This window comes from Sus scrofa, chromosome 1, assembly GCF_000003025.6.
Source record: "Sus scrofa isolate TJ Tabasco breed Duroc chromosome 1, Sscrofa11.1, whole genome shotgun sequence".
Classification (NCBI taxonomy): domain Eukaryota; kingdom Metazoa; phylum Chordata; class Mammalia; order Artiodactyla; family Suidae; genus Sus; species Sus scrofa.
In genome coordinates this window covers 89,959,506-89,986,530 of record NC_010443.5, presented here as the reverse complement: position 1 = coordinate 89,986,530, position 27,025 = coordinate 89,959,506, and the positions used below count along the sequence as shown (strand labels likewise).

The window sequence follows — 27,025 nt, the reverse complement described above, 5'->3', positions numbered from 1 at the left end:
TCAGATTTGACCCTTAGCTTGGGAACGGGTATGACCCTGAAAAGCAAGAAATAAATAAATAAAAGAATTTGGACGGAGTGGATACAATTTTCCTTGAGAGCCATCTCTGTTGAGATAGGTTAAAATGATCATTTTTAATTTCCTTCCCAATCCTGATGGTTAAATGCTTCATATCCAACAGTCAGTAATTCAGAATCTCTTTTCCTGGTTTCCTGGAAGAGAAATAGTTTTAAGAGATTAAGAAATGCCCACCAAGGTCCAACCAGTGGTTCATTCTGATGTTACATCTGCTATGGATGAGATAGGAGGCTTGCCATTTACGATATCTCGTTTGAAAGGCTGGAGATGCCCCCTTGCCCCAAATATTCCTAACTTTACAAGCTTCTAAAAATGTATTCTATCTCTTAAGCCTATTTAGATTCTCAGACTGGATCAATCTCTTTTTTTTTTTTTTTTTGTCTTTTTGCCATTTCTTGGGCCGCTCCCACAGCATATGGAGGTTCCCAGGCTAGGGGTCGAATTGGAGCTGTAGCCGTTGGCCTACACCAGAGCCACAGCAACGCGTGGTCTGAGCTGCATCTGCAACCTACACCACAGCTCACGGCAACGCCAGATCCTTAACCCACTGAGAAAGGCGAGGGATCGAACCTGCAACCTCATGGTTTCTAGTCGGATTTGTTAACCACTGAGCCACAATGGATCTCCCGGATCAATCTCTTAAAGCAAAGTCACCTCTTCCCTTCCAACCATTATACCAAGCTGCTCCTTCATCTGAAATGTGGCTTTTTTTTTTTTTTTTTTTTTTTTTTTTTAAAAGCTGCATCCAAGGGATATGGAAGTTCCAGGCCAGGGGTTGAGTTGGAGTTGCAGCTGCTGGCCTACATCACAGCCACAGCAGCACCGGATCCTTTAACGAATTGAGCAAGGCCAGGGATCGAACAAGAATCCTCTTTGGATATTAGCCATGTTTGTTAAGCCATGACGGGAACTCCCTGAAATGTGGTTCTTAATTCCACCTGGTACTTCCAGATTCAGTTGGTGTTCACTTCATCCTAGGTATGCTATTAACATCGAATCCTGTGTCCGGTTGTTATTCTATAACTCAAGTCTGAACTTTTTCTGTCTTATCAATTTTCTTTGTTTCAGGAAGTCAAAATGATACACTTTGATACATGAACTTATGATGAGCATTTTGTGTGATGGCCTCAGTATCCTTCTTGGTTGTGTATTGACTGTAATGACTAGCTTGTTTCTTCTTTCCTTCCTTCCTTCCTTCTTTCCTTCCTTTCTTCCTTCCTCCCTTCCTTTCATCTTTTTAGGGCCACACCTGCAGCATATGGAAGTTCCTAGGCTGGGGGTCGAATCAGAGGTACAACTGCTGGCCTACACCACAGCCACAGCAACGCAGGATCCAAGCCGTGTCTGCAACCTACAACACGGTTCACATCAACACTGGATCCTTAACCCACTGAGTAAAGCCAGAGATCGAACCCACGTCCTCATGGATACTAGGCGGGTTCGTTCCTGCTGAGCCACAATGGGAACTCCTGTAATGACTAGTTTCAATTGGGTTCTTCAAGGTGTTTGATTCCATCTAGCACTGTATACACAGAGACCTCAGGTGACTGAAAACTGACTGATTTATCACTCTTTTTTTTTTTTTTTTTTTTTTTTTTTTTTTGTCTTTTTGCCTTTTCTAGGACCGCTTCCCACGACATACTGAGATTCCCAGGCTAGGGGTCTAATTGAAGCTGTAGCTGCTGGCCTAAACCAGAGCCACAGCAACGCGGGATCCGAGCCACATCTGCAACCTACACCACAACTCATGGCAATGCCGGATCCTTAACCACTGAGTGAGGCCAGGGATCGAACCTGCAACCTCATGGTTCCTAGTCAGATTCGTTAACCACTGAGCCATGACGGGAACTCCTGATTATCACTCTTTTTCACATCAAAGATTAGGTATAATTTTTGAAACTAGGTAATTTTAGAATTGTCCAAGGTATTTTCCCAAAATTATTTTAAAGGCTCTATGTAGGCTGTATTTAACCTGGTTATTAGATAAATTTTTTCCCTTTGTGTAATGAAATTATTCGAGTCAAATAAATTGGTTGAATAGATGAGTATTTTGAACGAGACGTACAGGATGTTGGAAGGAAAAAATTTCTTTGGCCATACCCATGACATGTGGAAGTTCCCAGGCCAGGGACTGAACCCACACCATAACAGTGACCTGAGCCGCTACAGTGACAACACCCTGTCCTTAATCTGCTGAGCCACAGAGAAATTCCATGGAAGGAACATTTATCTGAGGATGAGCTTTTAGAAATTTTTAAAGTTACTTATTGTTCACAAATTATGTTTCTCCTACATATTTTTTGCTTTGGTTGATTTTTTGAAATAAAGACATTTAATACAAATATATACATATATACACATAATTACTCAGTTCCAAGAATATAAATTATTATGAAAATATCAATCCTTTTGATATGCAGTTGATAAATTGTATGTATATTTTTACAAGAAAAGTTCAGGAATATTATAAAATATTTGCATTGTTTCTAATATTTTATTGTTTTATGTATGTATTTTGGTCAATGGCTGCTCTATCCATTTTGTACCAGGAAATGCTTTTTTTCCTCCTCTTAAAATACTAAATTAAAAAGCCTGGTGAATAAAGGAAAAGTGCTTTTCCTTATCTCTGTTTAAAATGAGTCAGGCCCAGAAATAGTTGTAATTTCCTCTGAAATTCAAACTCAGTAATTAAAACCAACCTATAAAAATATGGCTTTTGTGAGGGTCATTGTACAACTATAAATGTAATAAAATTGAGTTAAAAAATAAAAATAAAATAAAAATATGGTTTTATCTCTTCAAATTCAGTAATTAAAGCCAAAATATAAAAATTTGATTTTACCTTGTTATTTTGCTGATGATAGAACTTTTTAACACTAGTTTCATGCACTTCATTTTTAGATTGATCTGGTGACCTACAAAAGAAAGCAAAAATAAGATATTCTGTTTCCTGAGATTCTACTATTTAAATTTTTTAAATTAGTATGACTAGTGAAAATAAGGTAATTTTTGCAGATGCCTTCATTTAAAGTTGGAGGAAATATACTTTCTGCATCCCCTGAGTTTTGCCTTCCAGTTGCTGATTGTTCCAAGGGCAATGGTCTCAGAAGGATTGAACAAAGCTCATGGGAAAGACAAGTGCTAAATTAATCTTGCAAGAGCGGAGTTATTTTTAAAGTCAAATTCTGAGCTGTGATTGCTGAAAAACAACTCTGTAATAACAGTTTGTTCATACAATTTAAAAATAATGTTTATTTTAAAATTTGATGTAATTCCAGATTTTTCTAGATACATATTGTATAATTTCTCATGATACTCTTATACAGATTTTGCACCTTACTTTTCCCCTCTTTATAATATAGGTATAATACTTCTGAGATTTTTTTTTTTGTTTTGTTTAGGGCCACACCCATGGCATATGGAGGTTCCCAGGCTAGGGGTTGAATTGAAGCTACAGCTGCCGGCCTACACCACAGCCATAGCAACGTGGGATCCAAGTCATGTCTGTGACCCACACCACAGCTTATGGCAACGCTGGATCCTTAACCCACTGCGCAAGGTCAGGGATCAAACCCCCATCCTCATGGATGCTGGTTGGGTTCATTACTACTGAGCCACAGTGGGAACTCTCCTATGAAATATTTTTTGCTATATTCCTTATCTGAAGCTCTTTTCTTTCAACATTCTGTCGATGCTAATTTCAGGTAAAGGGAGAAGGAAGCTATCATTGCAGGAAGAAAAGAAATGCTGTCCTGGTCCTGGTTCTTGATGGGAAGCAGGTGGAAGACTGAGCAGAGAGATGTGGTTTGAGGAGGTTGAGTAGCAAGTTCTTCTTTGCTCCCACCACCAGCTGAGATATCATTTTTGGTTCCTGCTTGCCCTGGCTGGGCAGACTGGAGGCTCTGAGAATATCGGGGGTCAGGACTCAGAGACCACAGGTGAGGGGACTAAGGGAACAGGAGCTTTTAAAGGATCTTGTGAGACAGAGAGAGACACCCTGCTCTGCTATACATCCCGATACCACCTTGGAGAAGGGAGGAGAATGGTAGAGGGTCTTTGAGTACTTCCCGCCATGGCGCAGGGAAAACAAATCCGACTAGGAACCATGAGGTTGCAGGTTCAATCCCTGGCCTTGCTCAGTGGGTTAAGGATCTGGCATTGCCGTGAGCTGTGGTGTAGGTTGCATTCTCGGCTCGGATCTGGCGTTGCTGTGGCTCTGGCGTAGGCCATCGGCTACAGCTCCGATTAGACTCCTGGCCTGGGAACCTCCATATGTCGAGGGAATGGCCCTAGAAAAGGCAAAACAAAACAAACAAAATGATCACCATGATAAGGGGTCTATGATAAGTCTGGCTATGAGAGGTAACCAAACATGGTATTAACTCTATTCCCCACACTGCATATTTCATAGCTGTGGCTTATTTATTTTGCATCTGAATGTTTGTACCTCTTAATCTCCTTCACCTATTTCTCTCCTCTCCCAGCTCCCTCCCCTCTAACAACCACCTATTTGTTCTCTGTATCTATTTTGTTATGTGTGTTCATTTGTTTTGTTTTTTTATATGCCATGTGTAAATGAAATCATTTTCATCTTTGTCTGAATTATTTCACTTAGCATAATACCTTCCAAGTCCATCCATGTGATTGCAAATGGCAAAATTTCATTCTTTTTAATGTCTGAATAATATTCTATTATATATTCCACTATATATTCCTATATAGTATATAATGAAGAAAATGTTACATATATGTATATATCTATACCTATATATATAGATATCTCAGATATTGTTTATCCATTCAGCTATTGATGGGCGTTTAGGTTACTTTCATGTCTTGGCTATTGTAAATAATGCTGCAATGAACACTGGAGTGCATTTATCTTTTCTAATTAGTGTTTTCACTTTTTTAAGATAAATACCCAAGAGTGGGTGAAATGATAGTTTTATTTTAAATTTTTTTGCAGAACCTCCATAATCTTTTCCATAGTAGTTGCACCAGTTTACATTCCTAACAAGACTGCATGACAGTACTTTTTTCTCCATATCCTTGTCAACACATGCTACTTATTGTCTTTTTTTTTTTTGGCTGCACTTCTGGCATGTGGAAGTTTCTAGGGATTGAACCCGAGCCACAGCAGCAACAGGGTCCACTGCAGTGACAATGCCTTAACCTACTGCACCACAAAGGAACTCCATTATCTGTTGTCTTTTTGATATAGCCATTCTGACAGGTGTGAGGTAATATCTCACTGTGGTTTGGATTAGCATTTTCCTGATGGAATTAAGTATCTTTTCATGTTTCTGTTGAGCAGGTGTATGTCTTTGGAAATATGTCTATTCAGATCCTCTGCCCAATTTTCAATTGAGTTGTTTGTTGTTTTGATATCAAGTTGTATGAGTTCTTCGTATATTTGGATACTTATCGGATCCATCATTTGCAAATGTCATTTCCTATTCAGTAGGTGGCTTTTCATTTTGTTGGTAGTTTCCTTTGCTGTGCAAAAAGCTTTTTAATTTGATGTAGTCTTAATTATTTATTTTGGCTTTTGTTTCCCTTGCCTGAGGAGACATATCCAAAACAATATTACTAAGACCAGTGTCAAAGAGGGTACTGTCTATGTTTTCTTATAGAACTTTTGTGGTTTCAGGTCTTACATTTAAGTCGTTAATGCAGTTTTAATTTATTTTTCTGCATAGTGTGTGTGAGTTGTCCAGTTTGATTTTTTTTTTTTGCATGTAATGTCCAGTTTTCCAAACACCACTTATTGAAGAGCTATCTTTTCCTATTGTATATTCTTGCCTCTTTTGTTGTAGATTAAATTTCCCATTTAAGTGTTAGTACATTTCCGGGCTTTCTATTCTGTTCCATTGATTTATGGGTCTGTTTTTATGCCAAAATCATACCATTTTGATCACTGTAGCTCTGTGGTTTAATTTGAAATCAAGGTGCCCAATACTTTGTTCTTCTTTCTCAAGATTGTTTTAGCTGTTCAGGAACTTTTGTGCTTCCGTACACACTTTAGAATTACTCATTCTAACACAACCTAGAATAGATTTACAAGGAGATCCTGCTGAATAGCATTGAGAACTATGTCTAGATACTCATGTTGCAACAGAAGAAAGGGTGGGGGAAAAAACTGTAACTGCAATGTATATATCTAAGGATAACCTGACCCCCTTGCTGTACAGTGGGAAAATAAAAAAAAAAAAAAAAGAATTACTCATTCTAGTTTTAGGAAAAAATACTACTGGTGTTTTATTTTATTTATTTATTTTTCACTATCTTCTCTAGCTGGGTTTTTTTTATTTATGTATTATTTTTTAAAAGTACTCAATCAATTTTATTACATTTATAGTTGTACAATTATCAACACAACCAAATTTTATAGCATTTCCATCCCATACCCTTAGTGCACCTCCCAACCACCCAACCTTGTATCCATTTGGATACCAGAAGTTTTTCAAAGTCTGTGAGTCTGTAACTGTTTTACAAAGAAGTTCATTGTGTCTTTTTTTTTATATTTCACATGTAAGTGATAGCATTTGATATTGGCGTCTCATTGTATGACTGACTTCACTTAGCATGATAATTTCTAGGTCTATCCATATTGCTGCAAATACCGTTATTTCTTTCTTTTTAATGGCCGAGTAATATTCCATTGTGTATATGTACCACATCTTCTTGATCCACTCCTCTGTTGATGGACATTTAGGTTGTTTACATGTCTTGGCCATTGCATATAGTGCTGCAATGAATATGTGTACATGTGTCTTTTCTAGCCATGGTTTTCTCTGCATAGATGCCCAGGAGTGAGATTACTGGATCAAATACTTTTAGTTTTTTTAGGAATCGCCAAACTGTTTTCCACAGTGGTTGCACCACTTCACATTTCCATCAACAGTGTAATAAGATTCCTTTTTCTCCACACCCTCTCCAGCACTTATTGTTTGTACACTTTTTGATGATGGCTATTCTGGCTGGTATAAGGTGGTACCTTATAAAGGTTTTGATTTGAATTTCTCTAATGGTGATGTTGAACACCTTTTCATGTGTTTTTTTGGCCATCCGTATGTCTTCTTTGGAGAACTGTCTGTTGAGATCTTCTGCCCATTTTTTTGATGCGGTTGTTTGTTTTTTTGGTATTGAGCTGCAGAAGGTATTTATAAATTTTGGAGATGAATCCTTTGTCAGTCGTTTCATTTGCAAAGATTTTCTCCCATTCTGTGGGTTGTCTTTTTGTTTTGTTTAGGGTTTCCTTTGCTGTTCAGAAACTTTTAAGTTTCATTAGGTTCCTTTTGTTTATTTTTGTTTTTATTGTCATTACACTAGGAGGTGGATCAGAGAAGACGCTGCTGTCATTTGTGTCAGAGAGTGTTTGGCCTATGTTGTCCTCTATGAGTTTTATAGTATCAGGTCTTATATCTAGGTCTTTAATCCATTTTGATTTTATTTTTGTGTATGGTGTTAGGGAGTGTTCTAATTTCATTCTTTTCCATGTGGATGTCCAGTTTTCCCAGCACCACTTGTTGAAGGGGCTGTCCTTTCTCCATTATATATTCTTGCCTCCTTTGTCATAGATTAGTTGACTGTAGGTGCATGGGTTTAATTCTGGACTTTCTATCCTGTTCCACTGATCTATATGTCTGTCTTTGTGGCAGTACCATATGGTTTCGATGATTGTTGCTTTGTAGTATAGTTTGAAGTCTGGGATCCTGATTCCTCCAGCTCCATTTTTCTTTTTCAGGATGTCTTTAGCTAGTCTGGGTTTTTTTTGTGTGTGTGTGTGTGTGTGTGCTTCCAAATAAACTTTAAAATATTTTGTTCAAGTTCTGTGAAAAATGTGCTTGGTAATTTGATAGGGATTGCATTGAATCTGTAGATTGCCTTGGGTAGTATGGCTGTTTTAGTGATATTAATCCTTTTAATCCATGAACAAAGGATATCTCTCAATCTGTTTGTGTTGTCTTCAATTTCTTTCATCAGTGTTTTATAGTTTTCCCAGTACAGGTCTTTGACTACCTTAGTTAAATTTATTCCTAGGCTTTTTTTTTGGATACAATTCCTTTCTCTCTCCCTTTATTCTAAATGATAATCTTGCTGGGTAGCGTATTCTATTTTGCAGGGTTTTCCTTTTCAGCACTTTGAATATATCATGCACCTGCAAAGTTTCTCCAGAGAAATCTTCAGCTAGCCTGATTAGGATTCTCTTGTATATGACTCTTTGTTTTTTCTTGCTGTTTTTAGAATTCTCTCTTTATTTTTAACTTTTTCCACTTTGCTTATGATGTCTTGGTGTGGAGCTGTTTGGGACCCTCTGTGATTCCTGTACCTGGATGTCTGTTTACTTGTTTGGGACCCTCTGTGCTTCCTGTACCTGGATGTCTGTTTACTTCTCAGATTTGGAAAGCTTTCAGCCACAATAATTTCTCTCTTCTGGGGCCCCTAAAATGTGAATGATATTATTTTTTTTTTGCTTTTTTTTAGGGCTGCACTTGTGGCATATAGATGTTCCCAGGCTAGGGGTTGAATTGGAGCTGTAGGCTGACTTATGCCACAGCCCCAGTGACACAGGATCTGAGCTGTGTCTGTGACCTACACCATAGCTCATGGCAATGCTGGATCCTTAACCCAATGATCCATGCCAGGGATCCAACCTGCATCCTCAGGGATATTAGTCAGATTCGTTTACACTAAGCCATCCACAGTGGGAACTCCTGAATGGTGGTGTTCTTAATGTTATCCTATAAATTTCTTAAATTGCTTTCATTTCTGATTTGGTGATTTCCATTAGTCTAGCTTATAAATCACTTCTCCATTCTTCTGTATCTCTTAGTCATTCCTTCTAGAATGTTTTTTTATTTTAGTTATTGCATTCTTCATTTATTTTTCTTTTCTTCTTTTTTAAGGATTGAAGCTGCAGCATATGGAAGTTCCTAACCTAGGGGTTGTATGTGAGCTGCAGCTGCTGACCTATGCCACAGCCATAGCAATGTGGGATCCAAGCCATGTCTGTGACCTACACCATAGCTCACAGCAAGACCAATTCTTTAACCCACTAAGTAAGGCCAGGGATTGAACCCACATCCTCATAGATATTATTTGGGTTCTTAACCTCTGAGCCACAACTGGAACTCTGAAATCTTCATTTTTGCTGGAGTCTTTAAAATATTTTCCAGTTCCTTGTTAAAATTCTCACTGTGTTCATCTATGCTTTCTCTAATTAACTGAACATTTTTATTACCAAACTTTTAAATTCTTTATCTGGTACCTTGTTTGTTTCTGTTTCATTATTTATTTTTTTCAGGGTTTTCCTCTTGCTCTTTCACTTAAAAACAGTTCCTTTGCCTTTTCATTTTACTTAGATTTCTATACCTCTATGAATTTAGGTGGAACCTATTGGAGTCTGGAAGGGGTGTTCTTATGTGGGGACATCCCTAAGCAGTCTGTCTATGCCCAATGCCTTTGGTGGGAGAGCTGGATTTGATGTGGATACAAGTCACATCCTTCCTAGGGGTGTGCTGGCAACTATCACCTTGGGGGAGGCTGGGGTATGTGGCCACAGATAGAGCTGCTAGAGCTGGAGCCACGTGTGAGGTGACCTCTGCTTTGCTCAGTGGCCTTCACTGCCCTATGGAGATGGGATCGAATCCCAAGCTGCTGGAGCAGAAGCACTTAGGGCTTGCCTGAGCTGGCTCTGGTCCTGTTCAGTGTATTTCCCCTTGCCCCACACTCTGGCCCTTGCCCTAGAAGGGTGTGTGCTAAAGCCAGGGTGGCCTCGGGGGGTGCTCTTGGTTCATGTTAGCTGCAGACAGAGGTCTGGACTATTTCTGATGTGCTGCCTGTGCAGCGGCCTATTGTTGTTTCTCTCACTCTGCTTGGATGCAGCCTGTGGTCCAAATCCCCCTTGTCCCTTACAGCTGATCACTGCCCCCAGCCCCTGCCTCCCTGTCCTGTTGTGGAACCACACAGTATGGTAGGCAGGGCCTACATGGACTCTCAGTATGTACTGAGGTTTGTGCTGTCACGGCCTGGCCAACATCAGAGTTCTAGGTTCTTCTGATGCACTGCTTGAGTGCGTGCTAACAAGGGCTACTGCCACCCCACCCCAACAAGGCCCTGCCCCAGGTCTGGGTCTCCTCAGCCTCCCATGACTGAATCTTCTCCCTGGATGTGGCTGCCCCAGACCTAGTGATGTGCTGTGCTATGGAGTCAGTGGGGCTGGAGCATTGGCTCAGCTTGGGCTGGGATGCAAACTGAAGCAGTTGCAGGAACCCCAGCAGCTTCTAAAGCAGAACTTGCTCCACTCTCTCAGTCCTGTTTGGGGCCAAGCCAGAGCTCGTGTTATCTTCATAGTGGAGTCCAGGCTTCCTACCACCCTCCCGTTAGTTCCAGCTGTCCTCCAACCAGACAAGGACACTCATCTCCCCTGCATAGGACCCTAGGACTGGGACAGTCAACCTGTGGCTCTCACTGCTCACTTTGGGTAGCTTTACTTTTTCTCCCAGTACCCTTCCAGGGGCACAGGTCACAATCTGATCACCTTTCTTCCCTTCCTACTTGATTATGTGTAGATCTTTCTTCCTTACAGCTTTGGTGGTATAGGCATCTTCCTGCCAGCTTCCACTTAGTTTTCAGTGAGAATTGCTCCACATGTGCATGCATCTTTGATGTGTTTGTGGTCCCTCCTACTCCACCACCCTGATTGATCTTGTAAAGTATTTATTATTATTATTATTATTTTTTGTGTCTTTTTGCCTTTTCTAGGGCTGCTCCCACAGCATATGGAGGTTCCCAGGCTAGGGGTCCAATAGGAGCTATAGCCACTGGCCCACGCCAGAGCCACAGCAATGGAGGATCCGAGCCACGTCTGCAAACTTCACCATAGCTCATGGCAACGCTGGGTCCTCAACCCACTGAGCAAGGCCAGGGATCAAACCTGCAACCTCATGGTTCCTAGGCAGACTCGTTAACCACTATGCCATAACGGGAACTCTGACGTAAAGTAATTATTGGTAGGTATGTACATACTGCCATTTTGTCCACTATTTTTTTGTTTTTTGGTAGTTCTTGTTTTTTTCTTCTTTTGCTCTCATCCCTTGTGATTTGATGATTATCTTTAGTGTTACATTTGGATTTTTTTCTCTTTTACATGTATTTATTATAGATTTTTGGTTTATCGTTACCATGAAACATCATGTATGTATAAAATACGCAAGTAAATATTATTTATACAAAATCATATATAAAATAACTATACATATCATTATTTTAAGTTCCTCACTTCTTAAATTCATACACGTTTTAACAACCCAGCATTTTCATTCCCCTACTTCATGTTTACTGTTTTTGACGTCATATTTTACATGTTTTTGTTTCATGTATTCCTAAACCACTTACTATGGATGTGATTTTAATACTTTCGTCTTTTAACCTTCCTATTAGCTTTATATGTGGTCAATTTGCTTCTTTTACTGTATATTTGCCTTTATAATGAGATCGTTTTCATAATTTTTATATTTCTAGTTGTAGCCTTTTCTTTTCTGCTTGGAGAACTCCTTTTAACATTTCTTGTAAAGCTGGTTTGGTGGTTATAAACTCTTAGCTTTTACTTGTCTGTGATGCTTTTGATCTTTCCATCTGAATGAAATGAAATATGAATGAAAACTTTGCTGGGTACTCTTGGTTGTAGGTTTTCTCCTTTTCATCACTTTAAATATATCATGACACTCCCATCTGGCCTGTAGAGTTTCTGTTGAAAAGTCAGCTGATAGCTTAATGGGAGCTCCCTTGTACAGAACTTGTTGCTTTTCTCTTGTTACTTTTAATATTCTCTCATTTTCTCTTTTATTTTTACCATTTTAACTACAATTTGTCTTGTGGTTCATTGGGGATTGATCCTGTTTGCGAATCTATGCTTCCTAGACCTGGGTGTCTGTTTTCTCTCTCAGATTAGGGAAGTTTTCAGTTATTATGTTTTCAAATATGTCCTCTGTCCCTTTATCTCTCTTCTCCTTCTGGATCCACTATAAAGCGAATGTTAATATGCTTGATGTTGTCTCATAGGTCTCTTAACTTGTTCTCATTTCTTTCTAATCTTTTTTCTCTTCAGCTACAATGATTTCCACTACTCTGTCTTCCAGCTCACTGATCTGTTCCTCTTTATCATCTAATCTACTATTGATTCTTTCTAGAGGAGTTTTAATTTCAGTTATTGTATCTTTCATCTCTGTTTTTTTCCTCTTTATATTTTCTAACTCTGTTAAAAAAACTTCTAACTTCTCGCTTTGTTTATCCAATCTTCTCCCAATTCTTTGAATATCTTTGTCTTTAATGGGTAAATTGCTTATCTCCACTTCACTTAATTCTTTGGGATTTTATCTCGTTCCTTCATTTGGAACACATTCATTTTGACTCATTTTGCATAATTGCTATTTTTATTTCTAGGTATCTGATAGATTGGTTAAATTTCTTAATCTTAGGGAAGTAGCTTTTGTAGGAGACATCCATGCATTCAAGCAGCACACGCCCTTCTCGTCACCAGAGCTGAATGCTCTGGAGGTATCCCCTGTGTGGGCTACATGGGTCCTTCTGTTATGGTGGGATGACTACTATGGATAGTTTGGTAGTTGTGCCTGGGCCCCAATCCATTTGGTTTCCATGCTCTGCCTTGTGTAGAGGCTGCCATCCACCAGTGGATGGGAGCAGGTCACTAGGTGGCTGGCTGCAGGGCTCTGGTGGGTTCCAAGACTAATGCTGGCTCACTGGTGAGTGAAGCCTGGTACTAGGGTGGGTCATTATAGAGCCAGGGGTCCAGGATCTAGTGTTGGCCTGCTGGTAGCAAGGCCAGTTCCTAACAAGGTTGGCCTGGAGGTCTGGGGTGTTCCAAAGCTGGTGTTGGCCCATTCTTGAATGGGGCTGGATCCTGGGTCTCCAAGGTGAATGAGCTGACTAAAGGTTCCAAGGTTCTTGGGGCTGGTGTCAGCTTGCTGGTGTGGGTGGGCCTATGGCCCAGAGAGGTCTTGGGACTGGTGCCTGCCCACTGGTGGGTGGATTCAGGTCCCAGGTCTCCAACTGCTGGGCTCTGGGGCAGGGGGTGGTGCTTGGAGTTGGTGTTAGCCCACGGGTAGGTAGAGGTGTGTCTTGGGGTCTCAGGGTGGTTGTGGACTCAGGGGTCTTAAGGCAGCCAGCCAGGTGGTAGGTGTGTCTGTGTACCCACCTGACTGGTTGTTTGGCTTGGGCTCAGGTGTCCCAGCGCTAATGCTGACAGACTGGTAGATGGGGTCAGGTCCCAGCACTAATAGTCTAGAAAGAAGACTCAAAAATGGCACTTGGCAGCACCCATGTCCTTGTAATACGAGTTTCTCAAAGTGGCCACCGCTGATGACTGTGTCCCCAGAGTGAGCTCCAGTTTCCTCAGGCCTCTCCAGGAGGGTCTCCAACATTGGCAAGTAGGTCCGACTGAGGCTCCTTCCAAACTGCCTCCTCTTCTCTGGGTTCCAGAGCATGTGAGATTTTCTGTGCACCCTTTAAGTGTGGAGTCTCCATATCCCACAGCCCTCTGGCTGGACTGAAAGTAAGATCTCCTGGGACTTCAAGTCCAAATGTTCCGAGGGCTCATCTTCTCAGTAGAGGACCCCACCCCCCCAATACCAGGAAGCTCCATATGGGGCTCAGACCCCTTGCCCCTTGTGGAGAATCTCTGCAATTGGGAGATCATACAACATAAGGTCTGGGTCTTGACTGTACTGTGTCTCTGCCCCTCCTACATGTCTCATTGTGGTTCCTTCTTTATATCTTCAGTAGTATGAGATCTTTTTCACTAGGTTCCATTCTTTCTAATCAACAATTGCTCTGTAAATACTTGTAATTTTGATGCCTGTAACAGCAGGTGAGCTCGGGGTCTTCCTATTTGGCCATTTTGACCCTCCAAAGCCAAGCAATCATCTTAATAAATATTTAAATCTGTGGTTAAGTCTTTTTTAGTTTGCCATCTGATCCTAATACCAGTACATTGTCAGAGTCACATAAATTCTGGCATCCTGTGATGAGCAGTGACTGTCAGGAGTGGGAGCAGGTGTCAGAGTCACATAAATGCTGTCGTCCTGTGATGAGCAGAGACATAAATACTGGTATCCTGTGATGAGCAGTGACTGTCAGGAGTGGGAGCAGGTGATGTGGGGTCCAGGAGAGATGTGCAGGGTGCCACTGGGTGCAGGTTTCTCTCCAGTGAGAGTCTGTCTGAAGCAGCTTGTGGTACCAGTGGGGTTCCTCCTCACAGGAGGACATCAGGGCTTAATATGTCACATTTAAAGGGGAATCTTTGGAGTTCCCTGGTGGCCTAGTGGTTGTTGGTAATCTTAATCATCCTCCTTCTTGAGTCAGAAAGACCACGTTAATTCTGGGTTGTCATAAGAGAGGTCAAGAGAGCAAAGCCCAAAGTGATGTTAATGGTTCAGGAGCCTGTGTTGTCTCTGCCATGGCTTGGGTCACTGCTGTTGCTCCCTGACCCGAGTACTTCCACATGCTGTGAGTGCAGACAAAATAAAAATAAAAGGGACTTTAATCAAGAAGTTGGAAAGAGCAGCATTGGGGAGATGTGGGGGATTCCTCTCTTCTCCCCACAAAGAAATTGAATTTCTATCCTTCCTTCTCTCCTTTCTTCCTGTGTTCCTTCTTCCCCCTCCTTTCTCTCTCCCTCCCTTCCTATCACCCAGGATCTGCTGGTAACTAGCACTCGGATGCTCAAACATGTCTGGTGAGTTTGAAAGGGTGCACAGGGGACCTCATGCCTGTGTGTCAGTATTGTCCCCCAGGCAGGCCAGGTCAAGAGAGTAGATACAGCAAACCTTCCTAGAGCTGTTCACTTCCAGACCACCTTATGCTTGGCTCTGCTGATCTCACTTATGAAAACCTGGTGTCAAAGTGGTCTTTCTTACTCAAGAAAGAGGATGATTAAAATTACAAATTGCCTAGCCATCTGAAACAGGAAATAGGGTTAAAATAAAAACAATTCATTATTCATAAAAGCCACATGCAACCCCCTTCTCCTTTTTCATTGATCTTTCTTCCTCTCCTCCCCCCCTTTCTTTTAAATTACATAAGAGAGACATGAACATATTATCATTATTAAAAAATTTGGACCCCAAATCCACTCCTTTCCACTGTTAACTGGTATCATCATTAAATGTACCCATTATTCCACATATTTTCCATGGTTTTACTTACATATTAGATTGAACCACACCAAATTGCCAATATTTGGTGATTTCTAACTGACAAAATGACAATTCCATATGGTTGAACCTAATGTAAGTACATATTTTTGTTACTGATATAACATGAACTAGATCTATTATCCTAAAATTTATTTTTTTTAATTTTTATTTTAAGAAAATATTTTATGGCTGCACCCATGGCATATGGAAGTTCCTGGGCCAGGGACTGAATCTGAGCTTCAGGTGAGACCCACACTGCAGCTCTGGCAATGCCAGATCCTTTAACTCACTGTGCGGGGCTGGGGATTGAACCTGCACCTCTGCAGTGACCTGAGCCACTGCAGTTGGATTCTTAAGCCTTTTTTTGGGGGTTGTGATGGGTGGTGCTGCACTAGCAGCATATGGAAGTTCCTAGGCCAGGGGTCGAATTGGAGCTGCAGGCACCGGCCTCCACCACAGACATAGCAATGTGGGATCTGAGCCATGTCTATGATCTATACCACAGCTCACAGCAACCCCGGATCCCTAACCCACTGAGCAAGGCCAGGGATTGAACCTGCATCCTCATGGATACTAGTCGGTTTTGTTACTCCTGATCAACAATGGAATCTCCCATGGAATTTCCTTTTCTTATTTAATGAAATATTCTGTCCTCCACCACACGCCCCCTCCCATAGCATCTCTGGTAGACTATATTACTGTTTTTAACCGCTGTGTTCCACAGTGAATAATACGGCACACTATGGATTTCTCTTTTCCTCTAAAGTTGGGCTGTGCAATTATTTCATGGTTCAAAGCAATGATGCTATGAATGTGGCAAAGTGCAATAATTTTTGTAGGGATATTTGTCTAAAAGTAGAGTATCTGATTCAAATTTAAAATTTTATAGCTATTGACAAATTTCTCTTGAAAAAAATGTTTTTTGGAATTCCTGTTGTGGCTCAGCGGAAACGAATCGGACTAGCATCTGCGAGGACACAGGTTTGATCCCTGGCCTCACTCAGTGGGTTAAGGATCCATTTTTGCCGTAAGTTGTGGTGTAGGTTGCAGATGTGGCTCAGATCTCATGTTGCTGTGGATGTGGCTTAGGCTGGCAGCAATAGGTCCTGATTTGATCCCTGGCCTAGGAACCTCCATGTGCTATGGGTGCGGCCCTAAAAAAAAAAAAAAAAAAAAAAAAAAGTTTTCCAGTTTATACATTCACAGTCACAAGCAATGCTTGGTAGAACTAGTTTTCCCTGATATTACCCACAGTGGATGTTATCAATCTTCTTTTGCCAAACTCATGAGTAACAAATGACATGTTGTTATTGTTCTTAGGTTTCCCTGATTACAGTGAAATTGACCATCTTCTGTTTCCCATGGGTCATTTGGATTTCTTCTATGATTTGTATCTTTGTATTATTTGCTCTTTTTTTTTCTTTTCTTGCAGTATATGGAAGTTCCCAGGCAAGGGATCAAATCCAGAATTGCCAAGAGCTGTGGTGTATGTCCTAGACACGGCTCTCATCTGACGTTGCTATGGCGGTGGTGTAGGCCTGCAACTACAGCTCCAGTTTGACCCGTAGCCTGGGAACTTCCATATGCAACAGGGGCTCCCCTAAAAAAATATATAAATGTTTGTTAAAATACATTCCCTGACATATAAGGCATTGCTGGGGCCTATATATGTTCTACTGATCTATTGTCTAGGTCTGTATCTATCTTAGTGCTTTAAGTATTATTATTTTGTGTATTTCTACCTTATAGAGAAATCTCCCCATCAATGTACTTCAAGACTTTCTCTTGTCCATTTTTATCTCCAGGGGAACTTTATGGAATGTCAAAATCCATAAAGAATCCAGTCAGGATTTTAAGTTGGAGGAAAATGGACAGCATCAGCACAATCCTCCATGACCTGAATAGATATTCTGTGTTCTGTGTTCTTTGTAGAGATGCTTTATAAATGCAATTCCTATCCCCCTTGCAGTCACTCAACAGGGGGCTTGATTAGTCTCATTATTCAATGAAAAACTGCAAGTTCAGAGAAGTTAGGAAATTGTTCTAAAGTCACTTGATCAGTAAACAGCTAAGCCAACTTTTTTTTTTTTTTTTTTTTTTTTGCTTTTTAGGGCTGCACCCAAGGCATATGGAAGTTCCCAGGTTAGAAAACTAATTGGAGCTACAGCTTCCGGCCTACACCACAGCCACAGCAATGCCAGATCCAAGCTCCATTTGCAACCTACACCACAGCTCATGGCAACGCTGGATCCTTAACCCACTGAGTGAGGCCAGGGATTGAACCCGCAACCTCATGGTTCCTAGTTGGATTTGTTTCTGCTGTGCCACGATGGAACTCCCTAAACCAACATTTTAATCACAATTTGACTCCAGAATATTGCTTCTTAAGCACTCTTGGATCATGGTCTTTAAAATGTTAATGCCTTAAAGGAAGAGGGTATATTTCATTAAGAAAAGGGCTAAGTCTCTCTGGTTTCATTTTAACCGTGGAAGCAGATGGCCATGAGTCCTCCTGGTGGGAAATTAGGGGCCGTGGCACTCATGAGTAATGAGGCAGTGAAAAACCAGGGTGATCTAATAAAGACTGGGTGTGCTGAGGAAACACGAGGGTGTGTGCAACTGGAGGCCTAGGACTGGAGCGGGCAGGACAGGCTGGAGAGAAGCCTTCTGAGGGCAGAGGCCGCAGGCAGACCTCGTCTGGGTGTCACAGAACCTGGAGAAGAATTAGAACCCTCTAGCATCCCTGATTGTTCGTGAGGCCACCTAGGCCTGAAAGTCTGGTTCCTGAAGAGAAGGCCAAATATATCTCAGATCCTTTTCCTCCTACTTCATTTTATTTTTTTGTCTTTTTAGCAAGGCACCAATGGCATATGAAGGTTCCCAGTCTAGATGTTGAATCGGAGCTGCAGCTGCCAGCCTACACCACAGCCACAGCAATGCCAGATCCGAACCGTGTCTGTGACCTACACCAAAGCTCATGGCAACACCAGATCCTTAACCCACTGAGCAAGGCCAAGGATCGAACCTGCATCCTCATGGATACTAGTCAGACTCGTTTCTGCTCAGCCACACTGGGAAATCCTTCAGAAACTCTTATTTGGGAGATTTTGGTGCTCACTGAAGTTTGAGCACCAAGGGTTTAGAGGACTGTATGGATTCATCTGGCTGATATTGCAGAAGCATGAGTAATGAATTCTTGGGTCTGTCTGTCAGGGTGCTGAACCCACCTGCATGGTGCTCCCTGTCCTGGGATGTCCTCACAGTGCTCTCCTGGGGCACAGGGTCCTGGATACCCTGCTTGGCAGCGACACTCTGCTTCCTGGGTCCACTCATTCCTCACACACTGGGCAAACTCGCCACAGGCCAGGAATTTGCAGGGATCTGCTCCATCAGCTGTAAGAAACAGAGCAAATTTTATTGGTGCATGGAAGCAGGAGTCAAAGACCAGAGACCAAATAGATTTTCCATCACCTGACTTTGGTGTGAGGAGGTTATTAAACTGTGGGAGAGAGTGGCGTGAAAAGAGAACCACGCATTTGTGTCTTTAATAAATGAGTTTATAGATACAGATAAGATGTTTAGCTCCAAACAGAATTATGTACGAGCTGGTGTGCATCAGAATCATCTAGAGGTTTTATAAAACATGGAATCCTGGGCTGCACCCTGAGTTTCTGATGCAGGAGGTCTGGAGGTGAGAATTTGTATTTCTAAGGCACTAACAAGCTAACACTTAAAAAATTCTCTAATGCAGGTTGCGTTGAGGTATCTGACCTGGAGAACACAGTTTAATAACCACTTCATAAGAGAATTAAAATTTTTTCCTGGGTGTATATCTGGAAGCGATGAAAACTCTAATTTGAAAAGATCCATTCACCCAAATGTTCACTGCAGCACTAAGCACAACAGCCGAAGCATGGAAGCATCCCAAGTGTGCATCAAGAGAAGATAAAGAAGACATGGTACATATATACAGTGGAATACTACTCAGCCATAAAAAAGATGAAATAATGCTATTTGCAGCAACATGGATGGACTAGCAATTATCATACTAATTGATTATCATACTAAGTGAAGTAAGTCAGACAGAGAAAGGCAAATATCACATGATATTACTTATATGTGGAATCTAAAAAAATGATACAAATGAACTTATTTACAAACAGAAATAGACTCAGAGACATAGAAAACAAACTATGGTTACCAAAAGGGCAAAGATGGGGAAGGATGAATTGGGAATTTGGGATTAACAGATATCCAAGCCTATATATAAAATAACAAGGTCTTACTATATAGCACAGGGAATTATATTCAATATGTCATAATATATAATGGAAAAGAATGTATAAAACAATCACTTTGCTGTACACCTGGAACATTGTAAATCAACTGTACTTAAATGTAAGTTTTTTATTAGGTTTTTTTTGAAGCATTTTTCGGCAGCAATGAATTGGTAAATTTATATATTTAAGGTCAAGGATATCTTATAAAGTAGTAAAGTAGTCCTTTTTATGGACAATTTTGAGAACTCAGAATGATTTCCTGATTTTAAAAATCTCTTTTTCTCAAAAAGGAATCCTCCTACACTATTGGTGGGAATGTAAATTGGTGTAACCACTGTGGAAAACAGTATGCATGTTCTTCAGAAAACTAAGGATAGAATTAGTCTATGATTGGAGTTCCTGTCGTGGCTCAGGGGTTAACGAATCTGACTACGAACCATGAGGTTGCAGGTTCGATCCCTGGGCTTACTCAGTGGGTTGAGGATCCGGCATTGCCATGAGCTGTGGTGTAGGTTGCAGACGCAGCTTGGATCCTGCATTGCTGTGGCTGTGGTGTAGGCTGGCGGCTACAGCTCTGATTCGACCCCTAGCCTGGGAACCTCCATATGCTGTGGGAGCAGCCCAAGAAATGGTAAAAAGACAAAAAAAAAAAAAAAAAAAAAAAGAATTAGTCTATGATTGACCAATTCCTGGTGATAAAGCCAGCCAAAACAATAATTCAAAAAGATATATGTTCATAGTATACCCCTATGTTCATAGCAGCACAGCTCACAATAGCCAAGACATGGAAACAACTTAGATGGCCATCAACAGATGAATAGATAAAGAAGATGTGGTACATATACACAATGGACTACCACTCAGATATAAAAAGAATGAAATAATGCCATTTGCAGCAACATGGATGATCTAGAGATTATCATACTAAGTGAAGTCAGTCACAAAGAGAAAGATAAGTACCATATGACATCACTTATATATGGAATCTAAACTATGGCACAAAGGAACCTATCTACAAAACAGAAACAGACTCAGAGACATAGAGAACAGACTTGTGTTGCCAAGAGTTAGGAGGTTGGGAGCGGGGTGGAGTGGGAGGTTGGCATTAGAAGATATAAGCTACACACAGAAGGGACAAACAACAAGGTCCTACTGTATAGCACAGATAAATATATTCAATGTCCTATGATAAACCATAATGGGAAAAAACACTGTGTTTGTATATATAATGTATAACTGAATCAATTCATTGTCCAGTAGACATTAACACAACATTGTAAATCAACTATACTTCAATTAAAAAAAAATCTCTTTTCTCTCAGCCTCTTGCTGATCCCTAAGTCCCTAATGTTAAAAGTTCTTTCCTTTGAAAAATTCAAATAGACCTCTTATCTCTGTTCTTTTTTTTTTTTTTGTCATCAATTGTTCTCTTTTTCTCTCTTCCTAATTCTGTAGGATTGTCTCACATTTTTTGTAAAGTGCATTATACATCAAGAGAACCTCAGATTGGAGTTCCCTTCGTGGCTGAGCAGAAACAAGTCTGACTATATACATGAGGATGCAGGTTCGATCCCTGGCCCTGCTCAGTGGGTTAAGAATCTGGCGTTGCCATGAGCTGTGGTGTAAATCACAGACTCGGCTTGGATCCAGCGTTGCTCTGGCTGTGGTGTAGGCTGGCAGCTATGGCTCTGATTTGACGCTTAGGCTGGGAACATCCATAGTTTTTCTTTTCAGGGTGTGCCTCCCCCCGCAAAAAAAAAGAACCTCAGACTGTTTAGCTCTGGAAAGTCTGCGACCCCTTCCACCCCTTCTTGGTCTCTTTAGAATGAGGCTCTCAGGTGGAGAAGCAAATGGTCCGCAACCCCATGTGCTGGTGGCAGACCCAAAAGAGGCCTCTGGTCTCCAGCTAATTGTTTTTTCTGCCCGGAAGGGTTTCCTGCTGAATCTCATCAGCCATTTACCCTTCAGATTATTTTTTCAATAAGCATCTCTGAAGCCACTCTTCCAAGAAGCCTAGGGGAAAGTAAGGCATATACACAGATTCTTCAACACGAGCAGCCCAGTATCTTGTCTAATAGAAGAATTCCTCTTCTTCTTTTTTTTTTTTAAATGGCCACACCTGCAGCATTTGTAACTTCCTGGTCAGGGGTCAAATTGGAGCTGTAGCTGCAGGCCTACACCATAGTCACAGCAATACCACATCCAGGAGCTGCATCTACAACCTACACAGAAGCTTGAGGCAAAGCCAGATCCCACTGAATGAGTCTAGAAATTAAACCAGCATCCTTATGGAAACTATGTCATGTTCTTAACCCACTGAGTCACAATGGGAACTCCAGAAGAATTCTAAATGTGAAGATATGAAGTTCCTGTGGTGGCTGGGAAGTTCCATATGCCATGGGTATAGCCCTAAAAAAAAAAAAAAGACAAAAAAAAGTGAAGATATGTTAGGAAAGAGTATCCAGGAGAGGACTGTCAAACTGTGTATATTTAAAGTGGGTTGCATTTGGACGTGCAAAGGCTGGGAAAGGCATTGCCAGTGGACCCAGCATCAGAGACATAGAGGTGGGACAGCAACAGCCTTGTGACAAGGAGGCAGGGAAGCTCAGGGTAGGGGGAGACGAGATTCGTGGATGGGAAGGAAGGGAGATGAGACCAGAGAGGTAAGTTCAGGCTAAACTCCGGTGGGTCTTGAATTCTGTGCTAAGGAACTTTATAGGCAGGCAGGAGCCATGGAAGATTCGGGGGCAGGAGAGGGGCATGATCAGATTGCGGCCTTAGAAAATATGTAGATTTTAGAGGTTTCAGCATTAGGGTTGCTTCAGTGATCATCTGGTCTAGTACTTACCAAGTGAGAACATTTATAGAACTCAAATTCAGCAGGATTTAATGTTTTATCCTAACAAGAAGTTTGGTGGCTAAATAAATTTTTTTTAAAAATGCTAGGAAGGAAATAAAAATAATGGGAGTTCCCATTGTAGCTCAGTGGTAGTGAGGCTGACTAGTATCCATGAGGATGCAGGTTTGACTTGTGCAGTGGGTTAAGGATCTGGTATTGTGGTGAGCTGTGGTGTAGGTCACAGACACGGCTCGGATCTGTCGCTGCTGTGGCTGGGGTGTAGGCCAGCAGCTGTAGCTCCTATTTGACCCTTAGCCTGGTAATTTCCATCGGCTGAGGCCCTAAAAAAAAAGCACCCCCCACCCCTTGTGCTTCAGCTCCCACACCTTCCCCTTTTGACTCCAGGGAAGGAAAGAGACCGGGCAGTGGGGGTGGGGGGCTGTTGGACACTTGCAGTTAATTAGAATCACAACAGAAGATGCCATATTTGTATTAATTTGTGAGGCAACTCATACTTGCTTCCACTCTTATTATCTTAAATTTTCCCCTGGGTATTTTGGTGACCCTCTCTACTTAGCACTCTTTGAGGGATGCCTACAACTCTGAGCTTTAGGCAAAGACCGAGAACCAAATGTGGGCTGACTCTGTAGGAGAAAAGAGATCAGCTCAAGACAAATGAAAGTTTAACTAGTAGAAATTTCTTAAGCAAAACTTCCCTATGTTGTTATTTTCTTTGTTTGTTGTGTCCCCAGGACATTTCTCCTGAGAATGATGGACTCATTCATGAAAGGACCATACAATTCTTTGCCTCTTTCTGGATCCTTAGCTATGGCCACAGCAACGCAGGATCCGAGCCGAGTCTGCAACCTGCACCACAGACACAGCAATGTAGGATCTGAGCTGCATCTGTGACCTACACCACAGCTCACGGCAACACTGGATCCTCAACCAATGAACCAGGCCAGGGATCAAACTCAAAACCTCATGGTTCCTGGTCAGATTTGTTTCTGCTGCGCCACAACGGAAACTCCAAGCACATTTTATGTATCAGTTTCTCCCCTGGATTTGCCTACCTAAGACCTTTGCTATGCATGTCAAAGGTCTTGAAAAGGTTGGCACACTGCCTGGCTGAGAAGGAAGTCTCTCAACCCTCTATCATGTGATCAAAAAGTGCTTAGATGACTGTCCCCTGTTGGCAGGGGACACTGGGAAGCGTTTTGTAGTTCAGGTTGAAAGGTTATGGTCCTGGATAGCAAGCAATTTATAAACTCATAGGTCCAGGGTGGTCTAAGCCTGTCTTTTTCAAAGCGTCCAGGTACACTCATGCTGCTCAGGTCTGAAAACAGTCTCTCCCACCCCGCCAGTCGTCTGAGGGTCCACAGCTCCAGTTTACTGCATGCATCTACCCCTCCCCCAGACGCTCCTGTCACTTGTCCTACATCTTTGGGGCTGTGCATTGATTGCCTTTGTGCCCCGTTCTTCATCATTCTTTACCGTTTCAGCTCCTTTGATAGGGCCCCGTTTCCTAAGGCACGGTTTCAACTCATGGTGGCTGAAACGTGGGCATCCTTTGGGCTGACCGGAACTAATGGCTTGTTAGATCTATTCTGTGGACCTATTTTTTTTTTTTTTAAAAAATATTAATGCAATGAAACCGCTAGATGGCGCTCAATAGCAAAAGAAGCGAGAAGACACTTCGGATGAACTTGGAAGAGCCCAAACTAATTAAAGATCACAGTGCCCAGCGCACCGCTGGAGGGAAGCACCGTCTCCAAGGATTTGGTGGTGGTCAGGGGCACCAGCAGCTCCAGGGACCATTGATAGAGCCGTTATGACTCCGTGATCACCACAGCAGATACGGCCTGGCCTGCTGGGGGGATGTGGTGCAAACTCCTGGATCATCTTTGCTCCTTGGAAAGGCAGAGCCAGGGCCCTGGGCCTCCAAGCCTGTTCTTGCGGAGTGACCTCATTTTCCATTAGTGGGCGCTGGGGACCCAGCGGCACTTGCTGCAGCCTTCAGGGCTCACGGGGGAGAGGGGGCGCTTGGGTGCCCTTCCTCCTAACAACCAAGGCTTTGCGGTCCTGGTTGTGTTGGTGGTGTGACCTGGAGTTTGGCACATGCCATCCACCTCTACATGGGATAAAACATGAACCAGGGCAGCTACCAACCCCCAGCACTCCCTGACCTGAGCTCAGGGTGGAGACCAGGAGTGGAGCAACTCTGTGTTTTGGGAAAACTGGAAGAACAGGTCTCCAGGTAGATATTTTTAGGAGAAGATTTTTATGAGCCAAATTCTTGCATCTTCTCATATCTAGTAAAACACTAAAATCCTTCAGTGATGACTGATGTCTGTGACAAGCAGTAAACTTCACGAGACCAGCAGCGAAATTCTATAAAATGTGCGCAAGGCTGCATGCACCTCCCCCTTCAGCTTTATCATTTGTATCTTGATATTTCCCCCTTTCATCTTTGAGGTATCTGAAATATTGCCTCCGGAGCTGTAGTTAGTGGACAAAGCAAAAGATGTCAAGGTCAGCTGTGAGAACAGTCACTCTCAAGGGTGGGCCAATGAGCCCTGAGGGAACTCAGGAAGGAAGCTAAGTCTGGCCCTCAGCTGAAGTGCATATCAAAGGAGTGATTCCAGTAAGCCCAGACCTTTACAACTTCCCATAGAAACTGGTTTTCTGTAAATCTTTATCTTTAAATCTGATTATCTGTAAATCTTTGGTGCCTGCTACCTTCCCTTTGTTGCAAAAACTCACAACTCCTAGCTTCCCCCCTTGCCTCCTCTAATCGGTTTCTCCGGGCTACCTAGATGCTGTCTTCCGGGTTTAAGTCCTAATTTCGACCCAAATAAAACTGAACTCTCAACTTTCAGGTTGTGTAATTTTTCTTTTTTTCTTTCCTTTTAGGGCCACGCCCTCAGCACAGGTAAGTTCCCAGGCTAGGGGTCCAATCGGAGTCACGGCTGCCGGCCTACACCACAGCTCACAGCAACACTAGATCCTTAACCCATTGAGCAAGGCCAGAGATCGAACCCATGGTTCCTAGTCGGATTTGTTTCCACTGCACCACGATGGGAACTCCAGGTTGTGTAATTTTTTTAAGTAGACAGTGGGGAGGAGGGGTTGTCATTCCTGTCCTTGGAGCAACAGAGAGTGACAAACCCCATCCCAATCAATGGTAGTTTACAAGGCACAGGGCACACAGCCTAGCCCCCCATACTTTTTCTTTTTACCCCAACATCTATGGCACTTGGAAGTTCCCCCACCAGGGGTCCAATTGGAGATGTAGCTGCTGCTTATGCAGCAGGCAGGGCAACACCAGATCCTTAACCCACTGAGTGAGGCCAGGTATCCAACCACATCTTCCCAGAGACACTGTTGGTCCCTGCTGAGCCACAGTGGGAACTTCCTAGCCCATCATACTTTTAGGGACTCATGAACATGTTTTAAAGTCTTTAAAAGCAGAAGAAAAAAGGGAATAATATCCCACTCGGATATATTTGTCTCTATACTATTGCAACCACAAAATGTAATTTAAAATATTTCTACAAAGTAATATTAATATTTAAAATTAATATTCATGAAAGCAAAGGGTCTAGAGCCCAGGGGACTCTAATGTAGCCCCCATGTCTGACTGCTCCCTTCTTTAAGGTGAGACCCAATACTAACTCAGGGAATCAGTGTGGGAACATGGACTACGATGCATTCTTTGATATGGCCATTGATTAACATTTATGGCTTAAGGGTTCCAGGGAGTAACATCCCCACAGGCCTTATTTACTATAGGGCGTGTACCTACACCCAGATGGACATTAATCCCTAATCCCTGTGACTCAATTTATGGGAAGAAAAGGGCAAAGAAACTATGAGACTTATGGGACATTTCTACCCCTAAGATCCCTATTGGTTAAGGACTGATATAGGTAAGTGGGCAAGGCCAATGGGAGAAAACCACATCTTTCTGAACCCCATGTTGGTACCCCTCCATCTTTAAGGGATAAAAACTCCTATAAGACAATAGAGAAGGGGGCTCTTTCCCCCCCTTGCAGTCCTGGGAGTCCTATAATAAAGACTTTTTTGCTTGCTCCCTGTGTGTCTGTGAAGTTCATTATTTGGCTGTATGAACAGGAACCTGAATTCCGGTAACATCTTTCTGGCATCAACACATGCATGTCACTTAATTTAGTACTTGCTGCTAAGTCCTTAGTCATTTAAATAAATATGGTGTCCTTCTGGAAAGTTCATCTGAGACATAACAAAGGGACCTTATCTTCCACACAGGGGCTTCCCATGGAGCTTATTTCCCCCAATCCTGAGAGCATTCTGGGCTCAGCTGCACTTGCTGCTGAAGTGAACCCTCCACGAATGCACCTTGGGCGAGTAGAGCTGGTTCTGGCAATAGTTCGTGACCTTGAGAATGTGGATTCACAGCCATTTTTGGGTCTCACTTTCCACTTCTATAAAAAGAAGTATTTGAAGTAGCTCAGATATAAATCTCTTATTCTAGATGTCCTCCTGCAAAAAGGCAGCTGAGCTTTAAATTGGGGGCCCCAGAGCTGTTGTGCAATTCAGTGACTAAAAAAACTTAAAAAAATCCTACATTT

General features: G+C 42.0%; 1 protein-coding gene across 1 annotated transcript in view; it reads right to left on the bottom strand.

Annotated features, from left to right (window-relative positions):
* The window catches only part of IMPG1 (interphotoreceptor matrix proteoglycan 1), a 150,518-nt gene continuing 123,493 nt past the window's right edge, over positions 1-27,025 (bottom strand). Inside the window, exons 15-17 of the mRNA XM_021092283.1 lie at positions 18,524-18,689; positions 2,921-2,993; positions 1-212 (exon numbers count right to left, since the gene is read on the bottom strand). Coding sequence (XP_020947942.1) covers positions 135-212; positions 2,921-2,993; positions 18,524-18,689 — 317 coding nt within the window. The 3' untranslated portion in view covers positions 1-134. The remainder of the gene's footprint in view (positions 213-2,920; positions 2,994-18,523; positions 18,690-27,025) is intronic.